At 40.1% G+C, this 26,235-nt stretch overlaps 3 protein-coding genes across 5 annotated transcripts in view; 2 read left to right on the plus strand and 1 right to left on the minus strand.

Annotated features, from left to right (window-relative positions):
• Positions 1-633: 633 nt before the first annotated feature.
• tmdd1 (transmembrane and death domain 1) lies at positions 634-7,109 on the plus strand. The gene is made up of 6 exons (XM_019866875.1): positions 634-928; positions 1,729-1,815; positions 2,003-2,149; positions 2,766-2,885; positions 5,250-5,384; positions 6,773-7,109. The coding sequence occupies exons 2-6, from the start codon at positions 1,734-1,736 to the stop codon at positions 7,015-7,017; spliced, it is 729 nt and encodes a 242-aa protein (XP_019722434.1). The 5' UTR covers positions 634-928; positions 1,729-1,733; the 3' UTR covers positions 7,018-7,109.
• Positions 7,110-10,127: 3,018 nt separating this feature from the next.
• slc48a1a (solute carrier family 48 member 1a) lies at positions 10,128-14,159 on the minus strand. Its single transcript, XM_019866801.1, has 3 exons — positions 13,669-14,159; positions 12,252-12,419; positions 10,128-12,179 (listed from the first exon to the last, which is right to left on the minus strand). Exons 1-3 carry the CDS (start codon positions 13,796-13,798, stop codon positions 12,043-12,045), a joined length of 435 nt encoding a protein of 144 aa, XP_019722360.1. The 5' UTR covers positions 13,799-14,159; the 3' UTR covers positions 10,128-12,042.
• A 1,538-nt stretch (positions 14,160-15,697) lies between these two features.
• rapgef3 (Rap guanine nucleotide exchange factor (GEF) 3) overlaps positions 15,698-26,235 on the plus strand; it is a 30,476-nt gene continuing 19,938 nt past the window's right edge. Inside the window, exons 1-2 of one of the 3 annotated variants that reach the window (XM_019866460.1) lie at positions 15,698-15,849; positions 21,403-21,498. In XM_019866460.1, the coding sequence (XP_019722019.1) occupies positions 21,415-21,498 (84 nt within the window). In that variant the 5' untranslated portion in view covers positions 15,698-15,849; positions 21,403-21,414. Of the gene's footprint in view, positions 15,850-21,144; positions 21,499-26,235 lie in introns of those variants that run through there. The other 2 variants (XM_019866469.1, XM_019866452.1) reach the window with 2 other exon arrangements.

Raw genomic sequence — 26,235 nt, forward strand, 5'->3', positions numbered from 1 at the left:
ATTTAAAAAGTGTTCCAGGAAGTAATGCAGTATTTCTCAGCCTTCATTGACCCAAGGCACATATTTTACTTTCGAAAACCCCCAGTGGCAAAGCACCAAACAAAAAGTGGAACAACTAGGTCAATTTCTGGTATCTAATGGAATTGAATTGACCTGACTGGCACTTTACAAATAGGTCACTGGCATGGATAGATGAACAATGTACAATATTTGTCGGAGTAATTTTAGGATTGTAAACAATTGAAAAGAAAAAAATAACAATTTAGTCAAACTGTTTAATTTTCCGTGGTACACTCGAATAATTTCTCACTGATAAATGACAAACTGGATAGGATTTGGTGCAGTAATGATTTAAGTGATCACAAGTGAATATGCGGTAAGAATCATATCCATTTCCTGAAAGAAAAAAGTTGCATACATTCTATTAGATGACCTTATTGAGGATTGCCTTTGACACTCTTCAAACCACTCCTGAGCACGCGTCATCACGTCAAAATCAACCCCCCTCGAAAAAGCTTCAAACACACGACGCAGCGGGCGAACCAAGATCAGACTTTTTTTTTTATCCACTTAATCACACCAAACTAATGACGACAAGGTGGCGATGCAACGTCAATGCACTGCTTACCAGAATAAACTTTGGAAAAGATGTTAGGAGACCGTGAAACGTCACAAACTCGTCAAACTCTTCGCCATTACGTAGTTTAGTTGCAGGGACTTGGCGACATTTTGCAGTAGGAATGTTTGGTTTGATTGGTCGGTCTTTACAATCTCAGACTTCAGAAATGTCGACATGCTTCATGAAACCGAAGAGTTCGGTTAAAACATGCAATAAATTTGCCAGAATATAAGGGTAAAAGGTGCGCAGAAGAAGAAAGTAGTCCAAAAGAGTCGAATCCAGAGCTCATGGATGAACACTGATTGACAGGTGAAAGCAAGGTTTTTATCCATACAGTTTCTATTCGTAATCGAAAGTCAGCGAGATGTAAGGCCGGCAAACTTTGTGCCCATGGTCCACATTTTTTACATGTAAAATATGAATAATTGTTTATTTTAAGAATAAAATTAAATTTTAAATCCATTATTTCATGAGGGGATTTTGTATTCAATTAATAGTTCATCAGACAATTAACAAAATAATTGATTGAAAAGCTAAATTAATGCGAGAATACATAGATAAAATTAAAAACTATGCTCATTTACTTAGAATTGCTTATAATTCACAAATTACTCCACAAATATTGAATAAAACAGGCGGCACTAACCTACTTATCAAAACTGCTAGCATTGTATTTACATTGAAATACACAAGAACCCCATTACATTTTTGGTACAAATCCAAATAAAGGTGCAGATATGGACATGAATTTTGCTATTTTTATTTAACAATGAACAATTGCTGAAATTTAGCAACCGTCGTGAACCATGTACAAGGAGATGTACAATTTTGTGCTCATGTGGTCAAATGTGTAGCTACGGTATAGGGTTTTGGTGCCATTGTGGTAGATGTAGTTGATGATAAACAGATTTTTATTTGCCTTTTGCCTCAGCATGAGATTCTGCATTGTTTCGATGTTTTATTGTGATAACTGTTTTAATGTTTTGGGTTTTGTTTTTGTGCAGCATTTTGTGTGGTTGTTTTGTTAAGTGCTCTACAAATAAAATTGAACTGACATGTGTCACTGACACTTTGTAAATCATAACGTTAACATCTGATTGTTCTTTCAGATGCCATGCAAGTCTGGAAATTTGGTCTGTTCTTACTCCTTTTTGCCCAAAGTTTGGCACTTGAAGAGGAAGAGGAAGAGGACACAGGTTTGTGTGTATTATGAGAACATGACCCATTCGGATTCTAATAAGCGTTGAAACTTGGGAAAAAAATGTGCTGCATGCTCACTTGCTAATTCCTCTGTTGAGAAATTTTACTAAAGTCGCACTTTTGAGATGGTGCTGAAGTGGATCAATGACTCGTCTATAATCAGTGCACGGTGTGGCTGTTTAGTGGCTGAAGATATCGGTGTCCATCAGCTGGAGCGTCTGGTGGAACTGCTGGCGCCTTCTGAGTGCGAGGACCTCCTGGTTTCACTCTCTAATTCAGAAGAAGAAATCGCGCAACGTATTGTCAAGAGAGACACCTCTTCACTTGAAGGTCAGCACTCAACTGCTTTGACCTCAGAGGGGATTGAGCTTTTTCCGTTGCTCGTCCCTCCCCTGGAATGACTTCCCGCTAAACGTCAGGCAAGCGTCCCTCTGTGTCGAGCATTATAATTCATTTTTATTTTATTTTTATTCTTTGGCATTTGACTCAGCATGAGACCCGGCATTGTTTTCATGTTTTATTGTGTTTACTGTAGTGATTTTATGTGAATAATGTAGTCTTTTAACTGTTTCTATTTTTACTTTTTGTCCAACACTTTTTATGCAGCTCTGGTTTTTAAAGTGCTGTGTAAATAAAGTCGAACTGAATCATTAGTACAGTGATGTCCTATGTGACATCATATATGATTGGAATACTGCAGGTGTTGCAAAAAGAACCAAAAAAAGTCACAAAAAAGCAAAACGCTGAGATGAGGCCTGGTGAGATTTGCTGTGGTCTTGTGTGACATCTTACATGACAGTGGTTTGAATTCCTCTTTCGAGGCATACTTGTCTGAAAAAGTCTCTGTACAACTATAGCAATGTTTGTTTGACTTCAGAGGTTCTGTATCAAAATTCATCCATTGAAACGTGTGTAAATAAGACCCACACATTTTATGTTCTACTAGAAAGTGAGGCTAAGTGTCGTAAGGACCTGAAAGAGAGGCTTCAAAAAAGCGATCCAGAGATGTACTATGACCGACTTACTCGGGCCTTGCACCACATCGGCAGAGCAGACATCGCCAACGGTAAGAGTTTCGATGATCCAATTTCAATGAATTTGTCTGAAAATTCTTTGATTTCAAATATATCTTTGATCATTTATCTATGCCACTGACATATAGTGACAGAATGAACAATCAAATGCTCTGAAAAGAACAACCAGAAAATCAAATGCTAATTACATAAAAATAAAAATATACTAAAATTATAGCAAGTAGAAACAATGAAAACATACTGGCTGTTCCTGCTGTGTGCGTGGCGGCTTCTTAGGGGCTGTGCGGTGCCGTGCACGCTTAAAATGAGTTAAGAAGAATAGAAGAAGAAAGTTGTAATTGACCTCTATTAACTGTTTGGGTTAGGGTTCGAGCCAATGGGGAGGATTTAATGTCAAACGGTGGTCCACTATGTCGACCTCACAGTGCAGAAGTACCGGGTTCGATTGCAGCTCCGGCCTTCCTGTGTAGAGTTTGCATGTTCTCCCTGTGCCTGCGTGGGTTTTCTCCGGGTACTCCGGTTTCCTCCCACATTCCAAAAACATGCATGGCAGGCTGATTGAACACTCAAAATTGTCCCTTGGTGTGAGTGTGAGCACGGATGGTTGTTTGTCTCTGTGTGCCCTGTGATTGGCTGGCAACCGGTTCAGGGTGTCCCCCACCTACTGCCCGAAGACGTCTGGGATAGGCTCTAGCACGCCCTGCGACCCTTGTGAGGATAAAGCCGTTCAGAAAATGGGCCATGATTGTCAACGAATCATCTTCAAACTAAAAGGAAGATTTTATCAACTGATGGTTTTTCAACAAAATATTGTCCGATACTTCGGTATGCTTGGTTTTGAATGACATCTTATCCCCCTTAAAATGGATTATATATTAACAGTTTACAGTGAAGCAGATGATTAGCCGCTCAAGGATAGGATCTGAGCTGTAACATTGTTGCCCTCGGAACCGTGCAGTCCGTTATTCACGAGTACTTTGCCTCTGTAACATTTCATAGTGTCATTTGGGATTGCTTTTATGGGGAGCCTACTGATGTAATAAGCTTCAAATAAAAAGATTTGACTTTGTTTGTACAACGAACTGTTGATAACAAACCTCACAAGGGGAAATCACAGCATGTCCCTCGACAACCGCAAATTGGAACAAAGCCCGATGTGGCTGCTTGGTGGTTGTATTTTTACAAGCGCTTCTTTAATCCAGTCAAGAATGCCTCCTTGAAGACTTTAAACGCCGGCATATAATTGCTTCATTATGTCATGATGGGTTTTAATTGGAGCTTCAGAAGTGGCTTTTTTTTTTTTTTTTGCACGCTGCCAGTTTCTGGCATGTGTTGTCGTCCAGTGTGGCCAAGACGAAGGTGTAAATGATCTGACGGAGGACTCATTGGAGTTGACACGAGCCACCAAGGAAACCATCTGCTCCTTTCATCAGCAAAAGGCAGGCGATGACAAGGCGAGGCACGAGGGAGATGGTGGCATCTTTCATGAAAAATGTGGGGCGGATACAGAATGCACCAAAATACAAAACACCATCAATTTCTGGTCCAAAACGATCTTTTCATATCGACATTAATGTGCACCGTCCAAAAGATAACAATTACAACACATCGGGCTCTATTTTCATCTTTATTGTGCCAGCGCAAGGCTCACTGATCATAGACCAAACACCAATTCCTGCCAAACTGGGTGTGCTGGTGTCGACAAGGCGATGGAGTTGGAGGGTACCCGGTAAAGTGACAAATTGGTGCCAGAAAGTTGATCTGAACTCAAGTGTGCTCAGACTGTGTCGACATACCAGCACGGGATAGACTGCTGGGTTGAAAGTTCGATTGAGTCCCAAGTAGATACTGAGCTCCGCTGAGATACGTGGTGGATATCAGATGTGTTTAATTCACAAATATATGTAAAGTGGGCATCAAACTGAATGAATTATTATCAATATTGTCATCAAAGTTATTATTTTTTAAATCACTCCACAGGCTGGCACAGCTATGGATGCCTGGGGAACATGAACAGTACCCACTTCAAATTTTTTGGACCTGCACGTGGCAGCTCCGCCCATGTCAAAAAAAACGTTTCTGCACTCCACCATGTTGACACTGTTAGACTCGTGCGCCAGATTACAACGGAATGAGAGTAGCCGCTTGGATTGCAGATGATTGAAGTGGGCTGTGGTCACTCCAACAGTGGCGCAGACCTACCTCGCTCAGGTCCGCTGGCCTGTGACCATCTTTCAAATGACCAACACCGGGTCTAATTCGCCTGCGGACCTGGAGTTACGCCACGCACCATGCATGGTTGATGCCATTCGCTAAATAGAGCCCTTAATGTTGCATAAAGTACCTCTTTAGATGCATTTTTTGGCATTTCAATCATCATGTTTTTTTCTCCTCAGAACTGGGCAAGAACATCAACCAGGATAAAATTTTAAACCTAAAACGTTATGCCGAAGGCTATCATGAGTTTATCAAGTCCATGAACTTCGAAGAGGCGGAACCAGAAACAGGCGAAACGAAAAGACAGAAAAGAGGTGAGTGATTTTGCATGAGAGGAAATTGGGAGCATTGCCTCACCGGCACATCACCTTGTTGTGTGTTGCTTACATTAATCTGCATAAATGCAGTGCAACCTACAAGGATGAACCAAGCTCATTTTGGCATGCGGGTTGACCTCTGATTTGTTAAAATTAAGCCAATTTAACCATATGGAGTGAGTGTGTGTGGGGTGGGGGGGGGGTGCCATTTCCATTTTCAGCTCTTATTCGTGCCAGCTCACTGCCTTTCTCAGCTGTGTTGTGCATAGTGATTACGACTGGAGTATGCCAGAGTATAATTATTACAGTATTATTATTATCAAATGATGTTACCAAGAAACAGAACAACTTTGTTTGAAGAAGCACATCGCTGGTATGTAGGCTGTTTTTTTAACACTCTGAGTTTACCATCTTCCACTTGTCGGCTGAGAAACAAAAAAGATGCATTAATTAGTTGCACTGTGAACTCAAATTGATTGCTGGAGAACAATCCATCCGAGCATGCCCCATATGGATGTAAAGAAGGGCTTCTGTGTAATCCTCCCTTCATAAATGACAAACTGCGATATGTTTCACTGGACTCCAAAATGTATTCTTCCTTAGGCTAGGTTCACACTGCGGTGAGATGCCCAATTCGGATTTTTTGTTCAACTAATATCGCTGGTGTCTCCAAAACGTATGTCACAAAATTACATTTTTTTTTTTTCCAGTCTACACATGTGTGTGTGTTATTCACGAATTATTGACCAATCTAAAATGGCTTACTGTCTTTGACGGAGTCAAACAGACATAGTTTTTTTTTTTTTGGGGGGGGGGGGTCTTCTGTAAAGTGATTCTTTTTGTGGCACAATGATTCTGCCTGACAGTATGCAACTTCTAATGTGAATGGAATGCATCTGAAGTAACATGCATGCACATAATCAAGTTGTCATGTAGTAAAGTATTTATGGAAACGAATGTGGTCCTGTGTGGAGGGCTCTTCTAATTTCTCTATTTGCAACTTCCTCAGTCTTCTGTTAAATTGAAGCACCTCCCAACAGAAATGCCATTGAAGAGTGAGTCGGGGAGGAGGTAGAAATGTTTTGAAAATAAAAGTCGATTTTATACTATTCACTTTGCATGAATAAATCAGATATGTGTCACATATGGGGGAAAAAACTGAACATAGCCTTTGTTTCTGTCCTGGATTAGATTTGGTGTGAGCAGTTGCAACTCATTACTATACTCTATTTCCAAGGAATTAAACAAAGTAATCATCACCTGTATAATGTGGCAATTCCCCTGGGAAACAATTTGAACGTGTTTGTCTAAAAGGTGCTCCTCCACACATCTCACACCTTTGTGCCTAACTATTCATTATGTGCATGTTTGTGGGTATATGTTAGCATCCGATTTGACTTGGCGCGACCTCGATTTGATTGTGGAGCGACCCCCAGTCCCTGCGTACTCCACGGGCCCTTTGGACGTGGCACTCCCTCTTCTGTATGGGATCCTGTTGGGCTTCGGGGGAACCTTGCTTGCCGCCGTCTCCACACTCTACATTGTCTTGCGTATCTCACGCCGGAGCCAGAAGAGTTGTCGTCCCAGGGTTCGCTCCCTCCCCAGTTACGAGGTAATAACTGAAAATTAGACAAGGCTATTCTTGACTTGAGAGTGACTGGACAAAAAGTAGGTGATGTACTATAATACTCAACAGAGCAAATAAAGCACTTCCAACAGGAATCATGTTTTTTTTTTGCATGACTGCTGAACGTTTTGGCTCACCCATGGGTTGGTGACTTGGGGCTGACAGATGCATTGGAACCAGGCCCTGGCACCAAAGGTTGTTCCGGCTTCGTGTCTGTCTGGCATGGAAGAGAACTAATTATGCAGCCTGCTTTGCGCCAAGCCTGTCGATAGTGACATGGTCCTTTGAACTGTTAGAGGAAAGATTTTGAATGTGATTGGTTAGTTTTGATCACAGAAACATCACAAGTTGTAAGAAGGTGTGCACACTTGTGCAACCACATTATTTCATTTTTCTATGCATGGCATACCCGGTCTATAAATTACAGAAAACAACCTACTGACCATGGGCAGCATCTGTCAGGATGATATCGAGCACATGAATCATTTACGAACGAGTACAATGTTTTTAACCCTTTCATGCACCAATAACGATAACCTGTAACCTAATAACATGATAAGCCGTCTACTGTAGTAAACACTGTCCCTGAAAGGGTTCATGTGTACCGTAGACGAGCATCTTGAAGTACAGCATAACTATCAACGACATCAATTTCATGAGTGGGAACTGTTGTACATTACATTTACAAAATGTCGTAAGTATTGTCTACCAAGAATGATATTAGGACATTAGTCTATTTTGGTTGATGACTGATTGATGTGTTGTGTGGACTAGTTCCCAACCCATCCGCGCGCCATTTGGTACCTAACACAAGACTGAACAAAAAATATTTCATTGATCATCCTAATCATATGACACAGTATATAAAAATGTGAGCCCACAAGCTTACAAAAATTACAAAAAAAAAAAAAGGTAAATCACTCTTGTCATGCCAAATGGAAAATGCCAAATGATAAAGAAAAAGAACTTTAAACTTCCAACTAAATCAAAGCTGCATTTTAAAGACAACTGACACATTTGTACTAAAAATATGGGGTTATCACTACAGATGATTCTCAAGCAACAAGCCCGCTCTGCGCCAGCTCGCAAATGAAAAAAATGAATCCTTCACAACTCCTGACACATGGAGTTGTGATCTGGGGGGGAAAAAAGGCAAAAATATCCAGAGAGTGCCAAAAAGCGCAGAATTCCTTTCTTCCGTTTCCAACAGTCTATCTTTGTCAAGTGGAAATTTCTCCCAATGACAGCGACCAAAACAAAATTACTTTGTACGTCAAGGATCGGACATAAGCAGCACACTTGTGCCACTGGATCCCATTACCCCAAGATTGGACCAGCTCATCGAAGGGGAAACAAGTACCAGGCACAACAGCTCTAAGTGGAATGGTGAGTTGTATTTTTCATAATCCCATGACATTATTACCTGCTGTGGGTTCAACGATGGGGAATGATGAGCTCTGCGCTCCAAAGACTCGCAGGCGCCACGCTAGGCCTGGATGATTCTTTTGTGCTGCAATCTAACTGAGGTCCCAGGAAGCTCCTCTTGGATGATCATGACAATAAAAATATCTGACTTTGGAAACACAGAAACTGAGCATTTTCACACACAAGTGGCTGCCGGGCCTTCCTTTCAGGTGCGTCATTAAGGAGGCCGAGCTCCACAAGAGGCAGACTTATTGTCATGTAAAGATGAAGCAGTCGCTGATGTCATGCATGATCAGAGATCGAACCTGACACTGAATTGACATTTACACTGGCAGATGGCACACGCATGCTATCTGTCAATTTCCATGTCAAGCCCTCTCTAGAGTTATGTAGAGTTTCATGTATCTTGATAAAAATATAGAAAGGCTGTAAGTCCTGGATGTGCAGAAATCGGGTGCTGTGTGGCGTAGCGTCAAGGGTGTTCCTGGAACCGATGGTTTTAATTTCACACTCCCCTTTCATTTGCATCTTCATGTGTAAGGCCACTGAGGTGCAACAGTCCCAGCTCAGCAATCACCCTCCCTTTGCTCAATATATATGGATCACAGGAAAATAGATCACAACACTTTAACAACCCCGTTTGCTTTCAAATAGCTTCAGTTGCAGCTTTAAAGTTTTGTCTTTCATGATTTCCTTGAGGGTTAAACTCAGATTTCAGTTTGTTCTTCAAGAACCTGCTAAGATTTTACAATTAACCCACAGTGTCATCCTGTGGTTATGTTGGGTTACTACAGTGAAACAAAAAAAATGGAGCTCAGTAAGTACATGTGGAGTGATGTTTAAGACGACATCGTGAATACTGTACTGTAATCCATTTGTTCAAGGTACGATTCGAATTTTTAGATTTAAAAATGATGCAGAACTTCCCATAATTCTCTACCATAAATTACAAACGACATTTTTCAATATCAATATTTCTTAATATGATGTGAATGATGTGTCTCCAAATGAGTCCTCAGAGAAAGAGTTGCAAGTGATTAAATACACGCTGGAGACCCAAATTCAAGCTGATGGTGACACAAGCCCCGAAATCACTTGTGCCAATTTCCTGCTGAGAAGAAGAGGTGTTCAGCAGCAGATGTTGCCAGAATACTTTAAAATGATTTGTTAATAGCCTCATACATCCACCGGAAGTCCAGCAACCTGTAAACCTGCTGCTCGATTTCAGCGGCAAAAGCATTGCAACATGACTTAACTGGAAAGGCACAGAGTAAAGTGCAGACTTCCACCAAGCTTTAACAGTTAACCATATTTTGAAAATTTGGGCAAATGATAGCTCAACCAACATGTGCTCTTGACAATAACGAAGTACACGTCAACAAACTGCCAGTGTGAAGGGACACGCAAACAAAATACTGTAAAGCCCACTTATAGCCGGTTCACAACCCATACGACGACGACTTTGTGATTAAAATACAGTACAACGCAATTAAATAACATCCTTTACTGGGGGTTCTAATTGCTACATATAAATATATATTTAAAAAAAATTAACATTGTCAATGTTGGTCAATTGTATAATTGGTAAAAGTAAACATTTTCACACTGATCCGAGTAACACATTGTCTGTTAAACCAGTGAAGACAACGACCTTGTAGGCCCACTTGAATAAAACGCATTCAACTTTGTTGAGGAGCTGAATCACTTTATTATTAGGGTGAGACAACATACATGAAATTCAGTAATGCACACTTCGGAGATTCCTGCACTCATTCGCAAAAACACTTCAAGATATTTTAAAATGATACATCTTCCACCTCTCATTTTCAACATGGCCACGCACATGAATAGCAGGCAAAACAACAAATATGATGGAATGTGTTTGCCAACAATAGCGTCGATATTAAAGTGCATTGAGCGTTCATCTACAGGAGAAATGTGAGGGCGGTTCTCCCCCTGGTGGACCTGAAAAGCAACTTGCACAGTGCTGCTCTGGTCACGCAAAAGCATACGAAGAATCTTGGAGAATGTAAACAATAGTCCAAAGCATTATACATTAAAGTGTCTGAAAGATGGCCGCGGTCACATTTGAATAAAATAAGAAAGGAGCTCAGAGGTTAATAAGATTATAATTCATGTTTCTATAATCACCCAACACAATAATTTATCTTAATGCTTAAAAACAGATGTGTTCTTGCAAAGACGATGTACTACATATCTAACTCGGGATCTGTTACCTCTACACTGCCTTCTTTTGTGACATTGCTCAAAATGTGCATGGCTCTGCGACGACATACAGTAGAGCATTGAACATGTGCGGCGCTACAACTGAGATGAAGCACAGCAAAGAAAACTGCTAGCCTGTGAGCAGAGTCCAAGATTGTGTTCACACAGATCAACAACATGTGAGTCTGCATGCCAGAAACAGTGCCGGTAGTTGACAATGTCACCTTGTAAAGCAGGGCTACACACATGCTCGCCAATTGTTTGTGCTGGCGGGGCTCATCAAAAACAACATTGTGCAAGCCTTTCATCAGTACGTAGGGTGGTTTAAAATGTGAACACATAAGCATAATTCATAAATCATACGACATATATGTAAAACATTGCATGGTTTCAGCTGTTGGCAATTACTTTCCTTATTTAATGATTGACACACCTCCTATGTAGCATATTTAAACCATATTTTATGATCTATGCTTTAGCGCTAGTAGTTGAATGGGTTTTGTGTTAAACCCCCCTGACCATTTTTCTTGGAAAATATTGATAGATACGTTATTTTTAAAGATTTTTGAGGATTAACAAAACAAAAAAACATCCCCAAATGTATTTCAGCAGGTGTCAGTTATATCTACACTGTACATTTGATTCCAAGCGTGTTTTTTTTTTTGTGACATTTATCATGATATAATTTTGCCAGTTGAAACCCCCCAAAACATAATTGCAGTCACGTCACTTGAACCACATAAGCAGTTGAAGTACAAATACATGAGTAGTTTTTTTAAAAACAAATCATCCTTGTGGTGCTCCATTGCCATTTTGGCTAACACACTGTTTTCGAATTCTGTTGTTTGGTAAAGCCACTTGCAAAGAAAAAAAACCCATAGCTGTCAATGTTTTCTGAAAACAGCGCTGCACAGAGAAGATGATGTCACTGGAAGAAGCACGTTCTGAAAGTTCTGTCATCATTTTGAACTGCTTGTCTACAGTAGACATTTTAAGAGGACATATTGTGGAAAGTTGACTTATTAATTGCTTGTATTCAAATAGTTGGGTCTCTGGTTGGCCTGCCTGTTTGAATTTTTTTCCGTTTTTGGCCTCATTATAAACAGCCTGGGTTTTTTTCCTGGAACGGAGCAAAAAGCATTTGCTTAAAATCTAGCAAAGATGATGATTAAAAAAACGTAACAGAAAGGAGCCTTGAGGTTGAGACATGCATTCAAGAACAAGAAAAGAGTGTTAGCCACAACATAAACACAATGACACAAGTGCACGTCCTGATGGTCAAAGTCAGTGACTATTTTACCTACACAAATCCTTCAGTTCTGAAAAAGAAAGTCTTCGAGCCCAAGCCGGAGGACCCTCAAAGTCTGTCACACCCATCTAAAAATCACTGAGGATGCTGATGTCTGCAAACTCCTGACGATATCGAAACGAGTACAAGACCAAGAGGGAGGACCACTTCAGAGTCAGGAAGCTCCACACGGATGACAGATACAGACTCCTCGGATCAGTCAGAGCTGCGGTACACAAACAAATATTATTGCTCGGCTTCTTTGCCGAAAACAAGTCGTGGCATGGAAGGCTCTTACATTGCTTCTGTGTGATGGCCAGCGTCAAGAAGGTGATGAGGGCTGTCATGGAGAGGACACCGAAGAGCAAGCCGACGCAGATAAAGAGCTTGAGGCCTTTGAGCCATGTGCGCCAGTAGTCCTGAAGGTACATGATGTGTGTGACCAAAGCCCAGAGCGCCAACACGCCTGTCAAACACACAACAGCGCATATTAAACCTCAATGGAATTGGGTTTGTATTATGTTATTTCACGACAACAGTGATTTGCCTGTGAGGATTGTTCTGTACTTTGTGTTGCTGCTCCGTGTGTGTTCAAGGTAGTAAAATTCTCTAACATGCGAATTTCACATCAGGCCATCTCAAGTGTTTCTCATAACCATAGGGGACTTTCGTTAGACTAAATATGGTTTGGTTGAATAGCTAGGTGTTTAAATAAACAGTGGATGATTTTCTTTTGTTTTACAGTTGTCTTCAACTAGGGGTGACCAAAAAAAAAAAAAAAGCCGGAAGCCATCAGCTTTGGGGAGTTAGGCAATGTATATCCAACCCAGTCTTCCTCGATTCTTGCCATTTATCTGTCTTTCCTATAAAAAAAAAAAGTCTATTTCCTTTTGAGGTCTAGTTTCACATGACAAACGGTCTTATACTTGTAATTTTTCGTAATTTGTAGTTCCTCATTGAGGCCTTTTACCAAAAACTTTCACACATAAAAAAAGACAACTTCCCCCAAAGACAAACCAACTTTGATGTAAACGCCACTGAAACCGTGCCAAGTTTGCAACAGTTGTGCAATGATGGTCGGATAAGGGGCCATAATAAAGATATTGCCGGCCATTTCGCATCACTCTGTGAGGAAAACCAGAGTCGTTTATTTTGGGATTTTTGCCCTGCTTTTTATAAAACAGGATGACATGGAGGGCAATTTGTCCAGGCGCGGCAATTACAACAGCAGAGGCTTCTACAAGAGGAAATAGTGTATATATTGAGGCCACACACAACGGAATGTATCAGTAGTATTATGAAGCGTTGAATAAATTCCACATAAACTCTAAAAGGAAACACTCACATTTAACAAAATAATTTGTAACTGTGCCTGCACCTAAATAGCAAGCAATTTAAGGGAAATTAGTAAACACAACAGACACCTATGAGCTGTTTTAAAATGTGAAGAATATTCATATTGTACCTCCTGTTATGGTAAATCGTAATTGTGCAATACAACTACGGTGCAAAAGTCATGCTGTGAGGAATGCAACAAGGCCAGAAGGCCTGATTGCGAGCAAACCATTAATTAACATTATAAAACAGTACTTCCGCGAAGACACATTTTTAGGAAGTTACAGTTTTGTTAACACAGGTCTTGGTTTGTTGTTTGAAATAGTTAAAGAAAACAAGGTGATAGGGTTAGTCTGTCAAGTACAATCGCGTTTACGTACCTGAGAGGCCTCCCATAGCCGCCGTCCATGGCTGATTATAAACGATATTCCACACCAAAAACGCCGAAAGTCCAACCAAGGCACCAAAACTAGCGTAGCCTATGCTGATATATATCCTTTTGTATGCCATATCGAAGTCGAGCGACCGCCTCGGACGCGCGTGTGAACAGAGAACGCACTGTTTACTTCTAAAAAAAACACGTTGCTAAACTAGCTCCATCCTTCGCCAGCTTACCTTATCGCAACATTACGTAAGTCGATAGCCTCGATGCTAACGACGGGTATAGGTAAATAACATGAGCACGGCCTTGGGAGAACAACCGGAGAGGGTCAAAGCTTTGTTGCGGTCAACGAAGAGAGCGATCGAATTATATACCAAAAGAGCGTCTTGGAATTTCGTGTAAAAACATCGAATATGAAAAGAAGATATATTATCAACAACACCGCAGCGAGATAGACAGCTGACGGATTCGCTCTCGCCGCCACAAAGACGACACACTAACAGCAAGAGAGTAATTCTCCCCGCAGTGTTGCAACATGAAAAGGCAAAATCAACATTAACTGTTTGCCGTCTGTCTTAACAACACCACTCTGAACTTTTTAGCCGTCTGTCCTCACATCACTCCTCTGAACTCAAATCAACTGTATTTATAGAGCACTTTAAAACAACCACCGCTGTATAGAACGTGATAGAGCAAATATCACATATACAACAATAAAAACAATAAATTAATAACGTGGACTAATGCTACTGCAGACTTGCGTTGCAATAAGATCGAGCCAGGAGGAAAGCGTATCAGGTACGCGGGTATCTGTTCTTCGCTATTTATTTTGACAAGTGTTTTGTTTAGCAGCAAAAAGGAGTCATCCACAAGTTGAATTTCAAGGTCAAATTAATGGTCACAACTTCATGATCAAAATCTGCTTGGTTAATCCCACTGGCAGATTTGGCACGGAATGACCGCAGAATCTCTGTCTCATCTGAAAAAGCATGGAACAAATAAAATGTAAAAAATATTTGTGACTGAAGTTTGTGAGGTTAGCAAAGCCAGTGGAGCCAAATTCTTTGATATCAAGTCATGTCAATATTAGCGAGCTAGGTCTAGGTTTAAAAAAATGTGTCCCATCACTATAAATCAGGGGTCAACAATAGTGTGCCCGTGGGCACCAGGTCGCCCCAGAAGACCACATGAGTAACTCATGGGCCAGTTATTTCAAAAATAGCTCAACTTGTCATTGTTAGTGGTGAGTGAAAATGGAACATTGGGGTTTCCTTGGAATGTTGTGGAAGTGAAAATGTAAATACTTTAGACCTTTCCAGAACTAAATCAGCATCATCAGTAAATCATTATGATTTTTATCTGTTTCTATCTTGTTAAATTGGATGGATGGATTTATTCGTTTCTATGCCGGTGCATCAAATTTTTTTCATATGAACTGGCCCATGACCCAAAAACGGTGGGGACCACTGTACTGTATTGAAAGAATATCACTTGGAAGTCATCCAGGAATCAACTTCCAACTTTTATCACGTTTGCTTCGACGACACAAAATCTTTACTTGTTCAACCCTTGATAAGTACCAATAATTGGGTCAAATTTCTGAATTTTCCCTGAACGTTCCCTTCCTTCTGACCAAAACTGGCAAAGGCTGAGATATTGGATGTGTCTGATGTATTATCCTGACTGATTATTTTGTGGGTTTTTTTCCTCAGCTGATCTGCACAGGACATAGTTGAGGAACAATAGTACCTCTTAAACGTAATCAAGACTATGCAATTATGATGTGAAATGGAATGAAAGCCAATTAAGAAGTGACAAAGTGCTGATTTGAATCAGTTATTCCCCGCAAATATTGTGCCGTTCTGTTTAATGCATGTATATTTTTTTTCCAGCTTAGCTTTAAATCAAGTTACACAACAAGCCCACTTGTCGCCACCATGTGAAAGAAAATGCTTCATGCCCCTGAGGCTAACGCTCCACAGCCAATCAGAGAGAGGTCATCTGCACAAACTCTGCTCACAAATCACACAGCCTTGTTTGTCTGGAGAATTATCTTTCATATAGGACGGAACAGATGAAGAGCTGTTAAAAAAAAGCCATGCAAAAAAAAATACAAAAAAAAAACAAGACAATTTGCAAAACTATGGATATGCAAAAGAATGTCACGAGCTCTCCCACGGTGAGTCACTTCTTTTGTACTTGTTTGACAGATGACGCGAGTAATATTTGATACAAATTAATCTGTCACTTTAAATCATGTCATACACAACAAATTTGCATCTCGGCGAGAGGTAAAATCAACTAAATTTGGGTGTACTGTACATGTGCAACCGTGACCCCATATAAGTTTCAGGAACAGTAACTCTTAGCGGTGACCTTTTAAACTCTTCTCAGTACAGTAGTTGAAGGTGAGCTCTGGTAAATTGAAGTCTCATTTTTAGTTAAATTCATTGTAAACTCAATTGACTCACATTTTTGTATTGTATTTAAATTAATTAACACTTCATATTGTGTTGTTTTGGTTTATAAACAGTTTGTATTATGTTATTCAAATTTATCAACACTTTGTATTGTCTTATTTTAATTTATCAACACTTTGTACTGTTTTGTTTTTCACACCTCGGAGATAACATTGAAAACACACACACAAAGTGTTTCAGTAAAAAATATTGAGCTCAAATACACCATTCATGTAAGTAACTTCCTTTCTCTTTTCCGGGATGTTGATGCAATTGTCGAGTGACGTTGACTGTCGATCCTCCATTTGAGAAAGCCTGTGTTGCTCTGAATGTGGTCGAAATGTTTCGGGAAAAACAGAAGTAACTCTTATAGTACTTTTTTTAAATCTAATTATTCAACACATTTTTAAAGGCAAACAGTCCTGCACTTTGTTTTTTACTCACTACTATTCATGCTGCAACTACTTTTACTTTGGGAATGAACATTTCACTAACAAGGTCAATTTTACCATAGCCTGCTAGCTTAGAAGCTACTGTACAGATATGGCCACATTTGCTGTTTGCAACTAGTATTTCATTTAATTTCACTTACCGTGTGAAAATCCAGGTGAGCTAAGCGACTCATCTTACTCAAACTAGTGAAGTGCAGCTATGAATGCAAAACTGAATTAATGACATCCTTGCCGAGTTAATCTAACTTTATGTGATCAATTCAAAATAATAACCAAGTCTGGACACCATTTAAATCTGAACATGTTAAAATTACACTTGGGATTTAAGATCAACTCCCAAATATTTATCATTCCCAATTTTTGCTTTGAATATTAGCCAGTTTGCAAATAATATATTTTTCAGCTGATTAATATCACATACCGTCTGTAGCAATGTTCATTAGCTGCATTTGCACATCACACATTGTCTAAACAAATAAATCTTATATTCGAATTACTTAGTTGAACTCTGTTGTAGTAGACAACTATTTTGTCCTCATAAAATGTTTTTTTGTTTTTTTTTGTGGGGGGGGGGTATTTTAAGAGTGTTAAGGGTGTCATCATGTGTTTGGATGTGTTTTATTATCAAAATGTGAATTTTTGCTGGTGTCACCATTAGCTGTAATATCATTTACAGGCACACACACACGAGCCAGTCTATGGCAAACGGCACTGACCACACACACCCATGCGCACGTTTTCCTTCCTTTTCCTGACCTGGCAGGGAGACATTATTGTGTGTGTGTTTCGGTCAATACCGTATGACAAAGATTGGCTCGGGTTCATGTGTAGTTTAGTTTAGTTGTTGGAATAGTAAATGGTTACGTAAGTATAATCCGGATGTTATTAAGGCTTTAACCAATTGTCTCTACTTACAGAGCTTGACAAATGTGTGCCGGTGTGTTTGTGTGTCACAAGACACACACCAGAGACAGTTGGCAAAGTAAACATTCCATGGGCGTTGATCAGTCGCAGGAAACCCCACTCCCTTCCTTAAAGGATCCAAATAGAAACACGCAAGGATGTAAATAAACACAAAAGACAGACTTGATCACAAACACCCACCGAATTACATAATGACCATAAATACCCAACCACACACCCCACCCTTAATTAATGTAATTCTGAACATGATTTCAACATGAACATTTGTTTTGCTCAGAGCGGTTGAAAAATTAACACTTTGTAGTGTATGTTCATGTGGAAAAAAAAAACTTGGTACAGATTCAACTCCTGTACTTGGAAGCGCAAACATTAAAATATACTGTAGTTACTTACAGAACAATGTTCAAGTAAAAAAAAAAACATTTTATACAATACCAAAAGTTTGTACAACGGGGAGGGGAGGAAAGGGGTAAACACTACATTCCTAGCTATTGTAATTTTCCTACATGTTTTAACACCCGAAGCTGATTGTATTTAGGTTGGCGCAAAGCAACATTTTTGAAAAACATCTAGGGCCTACTTTGATTATTGCAAATAGCCTTGTGAAAAATCAACAAGACAAAGGAGTAAAAAATACATCTCTGTTTTCATCCATCCATCCATGTTCTTATCCCCACAAGGGTGGCGGGCGTGCTGGAGCCAATCCCAGCTGGCCTTCAGGCAGTAGGTGGAGTACACCCTGAACTGGTTGCCAGCCAATCGCAGAGCACACATCAATGAACCAGTCGCTCTCACATTCACACCTAGGAACAATCTAGAGTGTTCCATGAACCTGCCACACATGTTTTTGGAATGTGGGAGCAAACCGGAGTACCCGGAGAAAACCCACTCAGACACAGGGAGAACATGCAAACCCCACACAGGAAGGCCGGAGCCGGAATCGAACCCTGCACCTCTGCAGTGTCAGGTTGACGTGCTAACCAGTCAATCACCGTGCCGCCCCATCTGTTTTCAAATATATTAAATAAAAGGTCATCAGAAAGCATTATAGTGAAGTATTTGTACTTTGCTACTTGCCACCGCTGGTTATGTTTTAGTGTTGCTGGTTTTGCTTTCTCTCTTGTACTTCACTCTTTGAACTTTGACCTTTAATTTTAATGCACGTTGCTATTATTCAACTTCACAGTAGAGGGCAGCAACCCGTGAAATGTAAAGCACAGTTAAGTGCAACTTCAGGAGTCTAATAGAAAAGAGAATTCAAATAGCATGACGTCAAATGATTTTATTTCTTCAGGCCTTTTGAGCTTATGCCTCCGTGTGCTTTGTGATATGTTCGGCCTTATAGAATGGTACCTTGAATGGTACATTAAAGCTTTTAAAAATTTCCCTATGATGTTGTTTAAAAATGTTAGACATCAGACTCAATGCATGACATCAGTGCACCTCACGAGACCTCATTGCAGACAGCACATTAAATGTCAAAGGATTTGTGTTTTCCATTGGCTTTCTGAGACATCTTTTCTGAAAGGACAAAAGAACATCCGTTTGAAGTGAACACAGTTAAAAGGACTTGTTGTGGAAAAGTTTGTCTGGTAGTGTCATCTCTTCTGTCTCACAGTTTAAGTTCTGAATCTTTGTTTGGACTCTCCTGTGTGGAGTTGTATGTTTATTGATTGATGTATGGATTGAGTGATTTTTTTTTTAAATTTGAAACAGGCAGCAGCAAGCAAAGAATTTTTTTATTATTAAAAAAAAATGACATCAATTTAGCCTTATATTGAGAGACTTGAAGTGTGTGTTGTGAAGGATCTGTAGTCCGTCACTCGCTAGCTACACACATTAAAAAGTCATATTCGCATTTCATGCAGATGTTTTGTTGTTTCAACAAGAAGCACATTAACTCCTCAATTCTTCTCAGGCTGAACGTTCTTGGCCATGTATTTTGTAGAGGCCAAAGTGGATCAGGTACTGAGGATTTCAGTTGAAAAAAAATGGTGGTAGAAAACACATGAGATTCATTTTTAATTACTGTACACTAGTCAACAAATTTTAATGACATTTTAATTAGACATGAAAGGAAACTTCTCTGGGTGATTTTTTTTAATTTTTTGTGCAGAGTCCAAATCTGCCGTTGGTTTTAATGTAGGACATCATATTTTCAAAAGACAAGAGTAGCAATAATACATGCAAGATAGCAATATACTTTGTCATATTTATGAATTAATTGTTAGGTTCAGCAACAGGTGGAATTTTTATCTCAAACGTCAGCTATTAAAATGTGTGAACTCCCTATTGCACAAGCTTTTATGGGTCAAACTTTTCCATTATAGTCTCATAAATACATTTAAGGATGCATAAAACCATCTCTTTCAAATTATTTTTATTTGACCATGTGTTCCGATTATGATTGATGCAACACCTCGTGAGCTAAGCAAAAATGTGTTCCCTCACCTGCTTCTGTGCTTCAAACACATTTGAGGTAGCACACTCGGAATGCTTGTGGTGGCACAAAAGGCAGCTTTATGGATCCATAAAGCTGGGATGTCAGTTTAATGGCAGAGCAAAGTGCAGACGATGGTGAGAAAAAGTGAACCAAAACTGAGCTTGAGCTGAGACGTACAGGCACTGTCGTATATCCAGAACTTTGCCATCACCACAGCCAGCAAAATATTTCCCTAACCTAAAGCTGGGACAACATGATAAGCATGACGAGTGAGGCTGTTCATCATCTAAAAACAGTTACCTCAGGCAGCTTCAAGAATTGGTGTTCGATTCTGAAACCGGCCTTCCTGTGTGGACTTTGCATGTTCTCCTTGTGCCTGTGTGGGTTTTCTCCGGGTACTCAGGAGATGTGGTTGTGAGTCGGAATGGTTGTTTGTCTTTGTGTGCGCTGTGATTGGCTGACAACCAGTGCGGGGTATACCCCGCCTACTGCCCAAAGACGGGCTGGGGTAGGCTGTGGTATGGCCGCGATCCTCATGAGGATTTATTTTATTTATTTGAACATTTGAGTTCAGTCATAACAGCCATCCAAAGGAAATCACAACTACGGAGTGGTCTGTGACATAAACGAATTTGACAACCCTGATGTTGAGTCTTCAATTAAGCTAACATCCATGATTACAGAACATGGGAGGAAACCGGAGTACCCGCAGAAAACCCACACAAACATAGGAAGAATCATGCAAACTCCATAATGGAAAGCTTGAGCCGAGATAAGAACCCATGAACTTTGACCTGAGGCGGATGGGCAAATAGTTGCCCACCCTTTGCTGTGTTTGTACTTAATTTTTATTTTCTACCACGATTACTGTGATTAAGTTAATATTTACATTAACTCTTTGAATAAAAACACTGCGAGGGTAGCGCCCCCCCCCAAAAAAAAAAAACCGAGAAAAATGGTAATAATGTGGTAACTGAGTGTGCCTAATAGGGCGACCTTGAGGATAACCACACCGTTTGTAAACAATGTGACGACGAGGCCCACCCCGTAAATGTGATCGTCACGTGATCACTGTCAGTGCTCTGCACTTGCTTTTTGATTTTAAGTCAACTTTATGATCAATTAAACGTTATCCGTCGTACTGCTTCAATCATGAAGACATAAGGAGTGAGGTAAAAAAGACCAAGGAAGGTCACGTGTATGGCGAAGCGTGCACGAGCGCGCATGCACGCCACTCCTGTGCAGGATTGTCTCAGTGACGCAGCACGACGATTTGGCCCAGAGCAATACAGTCTAGTCCAACTTCGGGATGCTGGAGCATACGAACTCCGCGAGCGGTACCATGGTCCCATTTTTTTTTCTCCGAATGATCGTCTGATGAGGGTGTGTGCGCCCCATGCGCAAGTCGAGTGACTGGGGGAACTTTCCCGATTTTCTTCTGGTCCACTGTGCAGATGTGAAACAGGATGCATCTGTGCAGGAGTTACAAGTATCAAGTATTCCCCGACCGAAGCTCAGTGGACACGCCGACCATACGCGGCATCAGCTGGGTATGTACACGTCTCAGCGCACTTTTTAAAAGGACTCATTGTTGTATTCGGCACGCAAATTACACGCCAAGGCGTGATGAGACGAAATTCATGACAAGAGTCATGACACAAGACTCATAACACATGTCTCTGTTTTACGCAAGTCATCACATAACTCGAATCTAGATAGCCATGCATCATAATTACAGTGCATTTATCTTTTATGGAACGATGTGTGTCGTTCTATCAAATTAATTTTTTTGCGACTTTTGATAACACAGAAAGCAGGTGTCTCTTATGCAGTTAAATGTGACTTGTAGGTAGAGATGCAACAATGAATTTCTCGACAGATTAGTAGATCATTAATTGGTCATTGACAATTTGTTTTGTTTATTGTTTATTGTCCGAAGCCTTAGAATTCTGGGCTCTTGAACGTTAATATTCTCAGATATCTGCAGCCCTCCATGAAAACATATATTTTACATTGGATCAATGTGTTGTCGTTTCTTTTAACACTGCCAATTTGAAATAATGCACTTTTGCCGAAAGGTCCCATGCCATCAAAATCTATTTTTTTTCTCCCGTTTTTTTATCCTTAACATCGGTTAAACATAGGTTGCATGCAATTGCCTTTGAGAGACAAAGGCCTGCCAAATGAGCGTATTTGAATTTGGTGTTCTGAAGTACATTCGACACTTGTGCAAAACTAAAACCTTGCATCAGCTGCCAACCTCAAAGGACTCGAGGACTAAACTGCCTCAATGTATTTTTGGAGAAGTTCATTATTTTGGAACAAGAATTGTGCTGTGTAGGCACATTTTGTGGAGGATGGCTTTATTGGTGTCAGCTTTCACACAATAAAAATAGATATTTTTTTTCACACATTGGTAAGCCCGCCTCAGAGTGCTGCCTGGGCGGCCGTAAGGTCACGCAGCGCCACCATGAACATTGGCTGGTGAATCGGCTTGGGAATGGTTGCTGGGCGTCCGCATAATCGCCGGGTGTTGGTGAACTTTGGGGAAAAAAAAGAGGTGGGCACAGTCGAATTTTCTTCCAAGGGCACCTGGGCATTGCACTGCTGTGGCCGCCTCAGAGTGCAACACGGATGGCCACAATATTAATGTGGCGTTAAAAGCATGTAATTAAAGGTATTAAGTTGAAATTCAACTGTTTCACACGCCAGGCTTTTAACACCAAATAAAATAGCTTTGAAAATGTTTTGTGATCATTTCCAACCCAAATGATCTTGCAAACCCAAACAAAAGCACTTACGATATTAATAGATTAATAGAAATATATAGACAGATAAATCACTCCAAATATTTGTGAGTGGAAGCTCTATATACCTGTATGGGCGTTCATTAGGACCCATTAAGACTGTAATTCCTCTTTATGGTTAATGATGCTACACCAAAGACCACATTGCTTATATTTCACATGACTAAACACACCTTTGAAGCATGTAACTATTTTATGGCGTTCTAAGAAGCAACAGCATGTACAGTATCTTCTATTTGATGAGATACTCGACCATACTAAATGTTTACATTTTAGCCAATAACATTTCGGTGGATGATGAGACGATTCATGTCTTCCATTTATGTTATTGTGGGCAGGAAATGGACAAAACATTTTTTGAAGACCACAAACGCTTCACCTACCGTACATGTGATAATTCAAGTCTGAAATTATTCTCAGACGGCTGATTTGTGCAGACATTCGGGTGGACACAGGAAGGGAATCAAAGCAAGTTTTTTTTTTTTTTAAATGAAATTCCTGTTATAAATAGTGTATTGTTTATTGTTCAGATTCACACTCCCTTTCTTTGACGAGCCTGTAGAAGAGTGTACAGAATGCAGCTTGTCGTTTCCCGGTCACATGAAGACACCGCATTCACATTGAGATCCCACTTGTTCTACTTTTACTTTTAATACAAAGATCAGATTGAAGTTTACATCTTGCAATCCTTTTTTCTTCTCCAATCAGCGACAGCTTTTTTGTCACGCAATTTTATTCCAAGCAGCGCTGTTCTGAATAGACGGATGTTGTGTCTGTTCAAGTTATCTTATGTAATAAATTACACAAGAAAACCTGACACCACGGAGGATGTCTTCCCGAGTCGCCCACTGTTAGAGACGGGGGCAAAGGGCCAGCCTCAGAAAGCAGCAGGAGATGGGACGGAAATAAAAAGCTGTCAAAAAGACATACAAGGCATGTCGTGAAAGTCGGTTGGAACAATCCGGTGCCAAATGAGCTAGGAAAAGTAGAGTCTGAATGCAATGTGCTCATGTGAGTGTTTCAAGTTGACATCAGGAATACGCACAACCAAGCAGCAGTCACACAAGCAAGCAATGTCCAATTTAAAAAACTTGTTGGAGACTCTCATTCCTGAGGACAGTGTCTTTTTTTCTGGTGAAAAAGCTACTCACAATCCATTTCCGGACACTGGTTTGTTGTGTTCCATCAAGACCTTCATTGATCGTACAGGCAATGTTTGAAAGGTGAAAATGTTAATCTGTGCAGTCATCAACACTGACTGCAGCTTTGCCGACATGCACTTGGGTCACTTCAGTCTTTGCTCCAGCCACAGAATGTCTGCGTCCCAAAGCGCTGATTCTCATTTAGTGGTGGTTCAACAAGCAAGAGTGGCTTGTTGGCCACTTGCTAGCTGGTGTAAGTCATGTGGTAAAATATGTGTAGATATGGGAAAAGTTGTCACTTTTGCACAGAGGATCCGTATTTTCTACAGATTTTAACCTTTCCGTGACTTCAGTAAAAGTTCGTTGTCTCACGAGTCCACAAAAAGTGGTTCTAAAATTGTTGAGGCTGTCTACATGCAGTTTTTGGCAAATTCCTGCCGAGCCTTCCTATTCTTGCTAATAATTGGTTTGTGGCTTCCATACTGCACACATTAGATTGGGATTCCTTCACTGTTGACCTCTGGTGATTGTTGCCAATGTCAAGTTATCATTGGGTCTTTTTCTTGTCTGAAAATCTTTATCTCATCAACTGGTGTTGGGTTCCATGGTCAATCCATCCATCAGCAACTGACACCATGGCTTATTACTTGTTTTTGCAATGGCTTTGAGTTTTCACCTTTTTGATTTAAATTATGGTCATTCAAATCAATTGGAGAAATCCAAATTTTTGTGAATAAGAAGAGATATAAACCCAATAAGTGCTTTCCATCAAAAAAGAGTTTGCAGCTCCCAAAATTTAAAATGAAAGTAAAAACCCAGTTACAAATATATATATTTTTTAAATCCGTGAATAGAATCAGCAAATGCCAAACCACAAGTAGGTCTACTGGATACTGTCAAATCAATTACCCGCTATTGAGCAGGGCTTCACGTGTACCTGGAAATAAAAGCTGAAATGTTGATATATTTTAATGTCAAACTCAATTTTTTTCAGTCTACAGCAAAAGAAAGTGACCCCACTATTCCACTGTTTTTGAAGAGTAGAGTGTGGGCGTTGGGCGGAATTCTCGTACCTCCAAAATAATCACTTTTCAGGCAACCCCGAAAAACGGCATGTTTTTTCAACATTGCATTGTCAATGAGACCAAGCCATTTATTTTAATAAGACCCACACTTGCGGACAGAACAATATTATAGATTTGTGGAAAAATATGAAATTCACCAAATTGTTACTTAGGAGGTTTTGGACTAAAACCAGCGCTATATCTCTTGTAAGACATCATTATTGCCACTATCTTTCCTTCCTGCAGGCACATTCGGTACACCGGACAAAAATGCTTAACATTCCCCAGTCTCTTGATGGTAACTGTGTGTCCATGGGGTCAAACTGGTTCTTCCACATTTCCTGCATATGCTTCATGCATCATTTGATTCAGGTCCGAACTAAGAAGACAATGTCCTCAGACGTGGTTTTACAGCGCCATTAAATAAAAGTGTACATTATGTCTTTTCAGCATGTCATCAGACTTAGCAGCTGACTAGCTTATTTGTTTTCCAAGCGCAAAAAAATGAGGATCATTAGTGTGCTGTCCGCACCGCTGTGTGACTGGCATGACTCATGAGGAAATACAACAATGTGTATGCGGGAGAGGTGACATTTAACAGATGCACAGGAGATATGAGCGACTCATCAATCAGTCTGGTGTTGATGCGTGATAACGTACAACACGTAGTCAGTGCAGTGCATTTATGATTTTTTTAATCTAACCCACTTCCTGTATAGAAAAAACAAAAAACAACCCCCCCATATAACTTGGATCAACATTTTTGGACAGGCTTTTGCAAAATATAAACGGGCATGCCTTTGGCATTGTTCAGTGCGATTACATTTTTAAGTAGCAATCAAAGTCACAAGTAATCCCCCCCAACCCCCCAAAAATAAATGTTACGAGAGGCGTTGAAAAGCTTAATATAAATATGGTGACAATGTTGCTAATTTGGCATGTAATTTCCGATGCTTCTCTTCACACCTCTTATTTAAAATAAGCATTTCAGGATAGCCAAGAAAAATCCAAGTACACTTGGAGTGAAGAATCATCTCATTGTATAGGTTACCTGTCACACACTAATAAAATGAAATCCACGGCAAATGGAATGTAAAATGTTAACGCATAACACGCACATTACATGGTAGCTAGCTAGCTGGTCACCACACCAGTCACACTATTTCTCCAGCATCCACCTTATTATTTGCAATCATCCCCTTCTATTATAATAACGAGGCACTTCCTTATGGACAAAAGTATTTGGACACCACTGTCTTTTCCATTTGTAATGG

Source organism: Hippocampus comes, unplaced genomic scaffold (assembly GCF_001891065.2).
Source record: "Hippocampus comes isolate QL1 unplaced genomic scaffold, H_comes_QL1_v1.1 scaffold139, whole genome shotgun sequence".
Taxonomy (NCBI): Eukaryota; Metazoa; Chordata; class Actinopteri; order Syngnathiformes; family Syngnathidae; genus Hippocampus; species Hippocampus comes.

Excerpts from the sequence above, each read along its gene's own strand:
- tmdd1 (XM_019866875.1), top strand. The coding sequence starts at position 1,734 with ATGCAAGTCTGGAAATTTGGTCTGTTCTTACTCCTTTTTGCCCAAAGT. Across the intron at positions 1,816-2,002 it reads GGAAGAGGAAGAGGACACAG|TGGCTGAAGATATCGGTGTC; the intron begins GTTTGTGTGTAT and ends GTGGCTGTTTAG. Across the intron at positions 2,886-5,249 it reads CAGAGCAGACATCGCCAACG|AACTGGGCAAGAACATCAAC; the intron begins GTAAGAGTTTCG and ends TTTTCTCCTCAG.
- slc48a1a (XM_019866801.1), bottom strand. The coding sequence starts at position 13,798 with ATGGCATACAAAAGGATATATATCAGCATAGGCTACGCTAGTTTTGGT. Across the intron at positions 12,420-13,668 it reads GGCTATGGGAGGCCTCTCAG|GCGTGTTGGCGCTCTGGGCT; the intron begins GTACGTAAACGC and ends TGTGTTTGACAG. Across the intron at positions 12,180-12,251 it reads GGCCATCACACAGAAGCAAT|CTCTGACTGATCCGAGGAGT; the intron begins GTAAGAGCCTTC and ends TGTGTACCGCAG.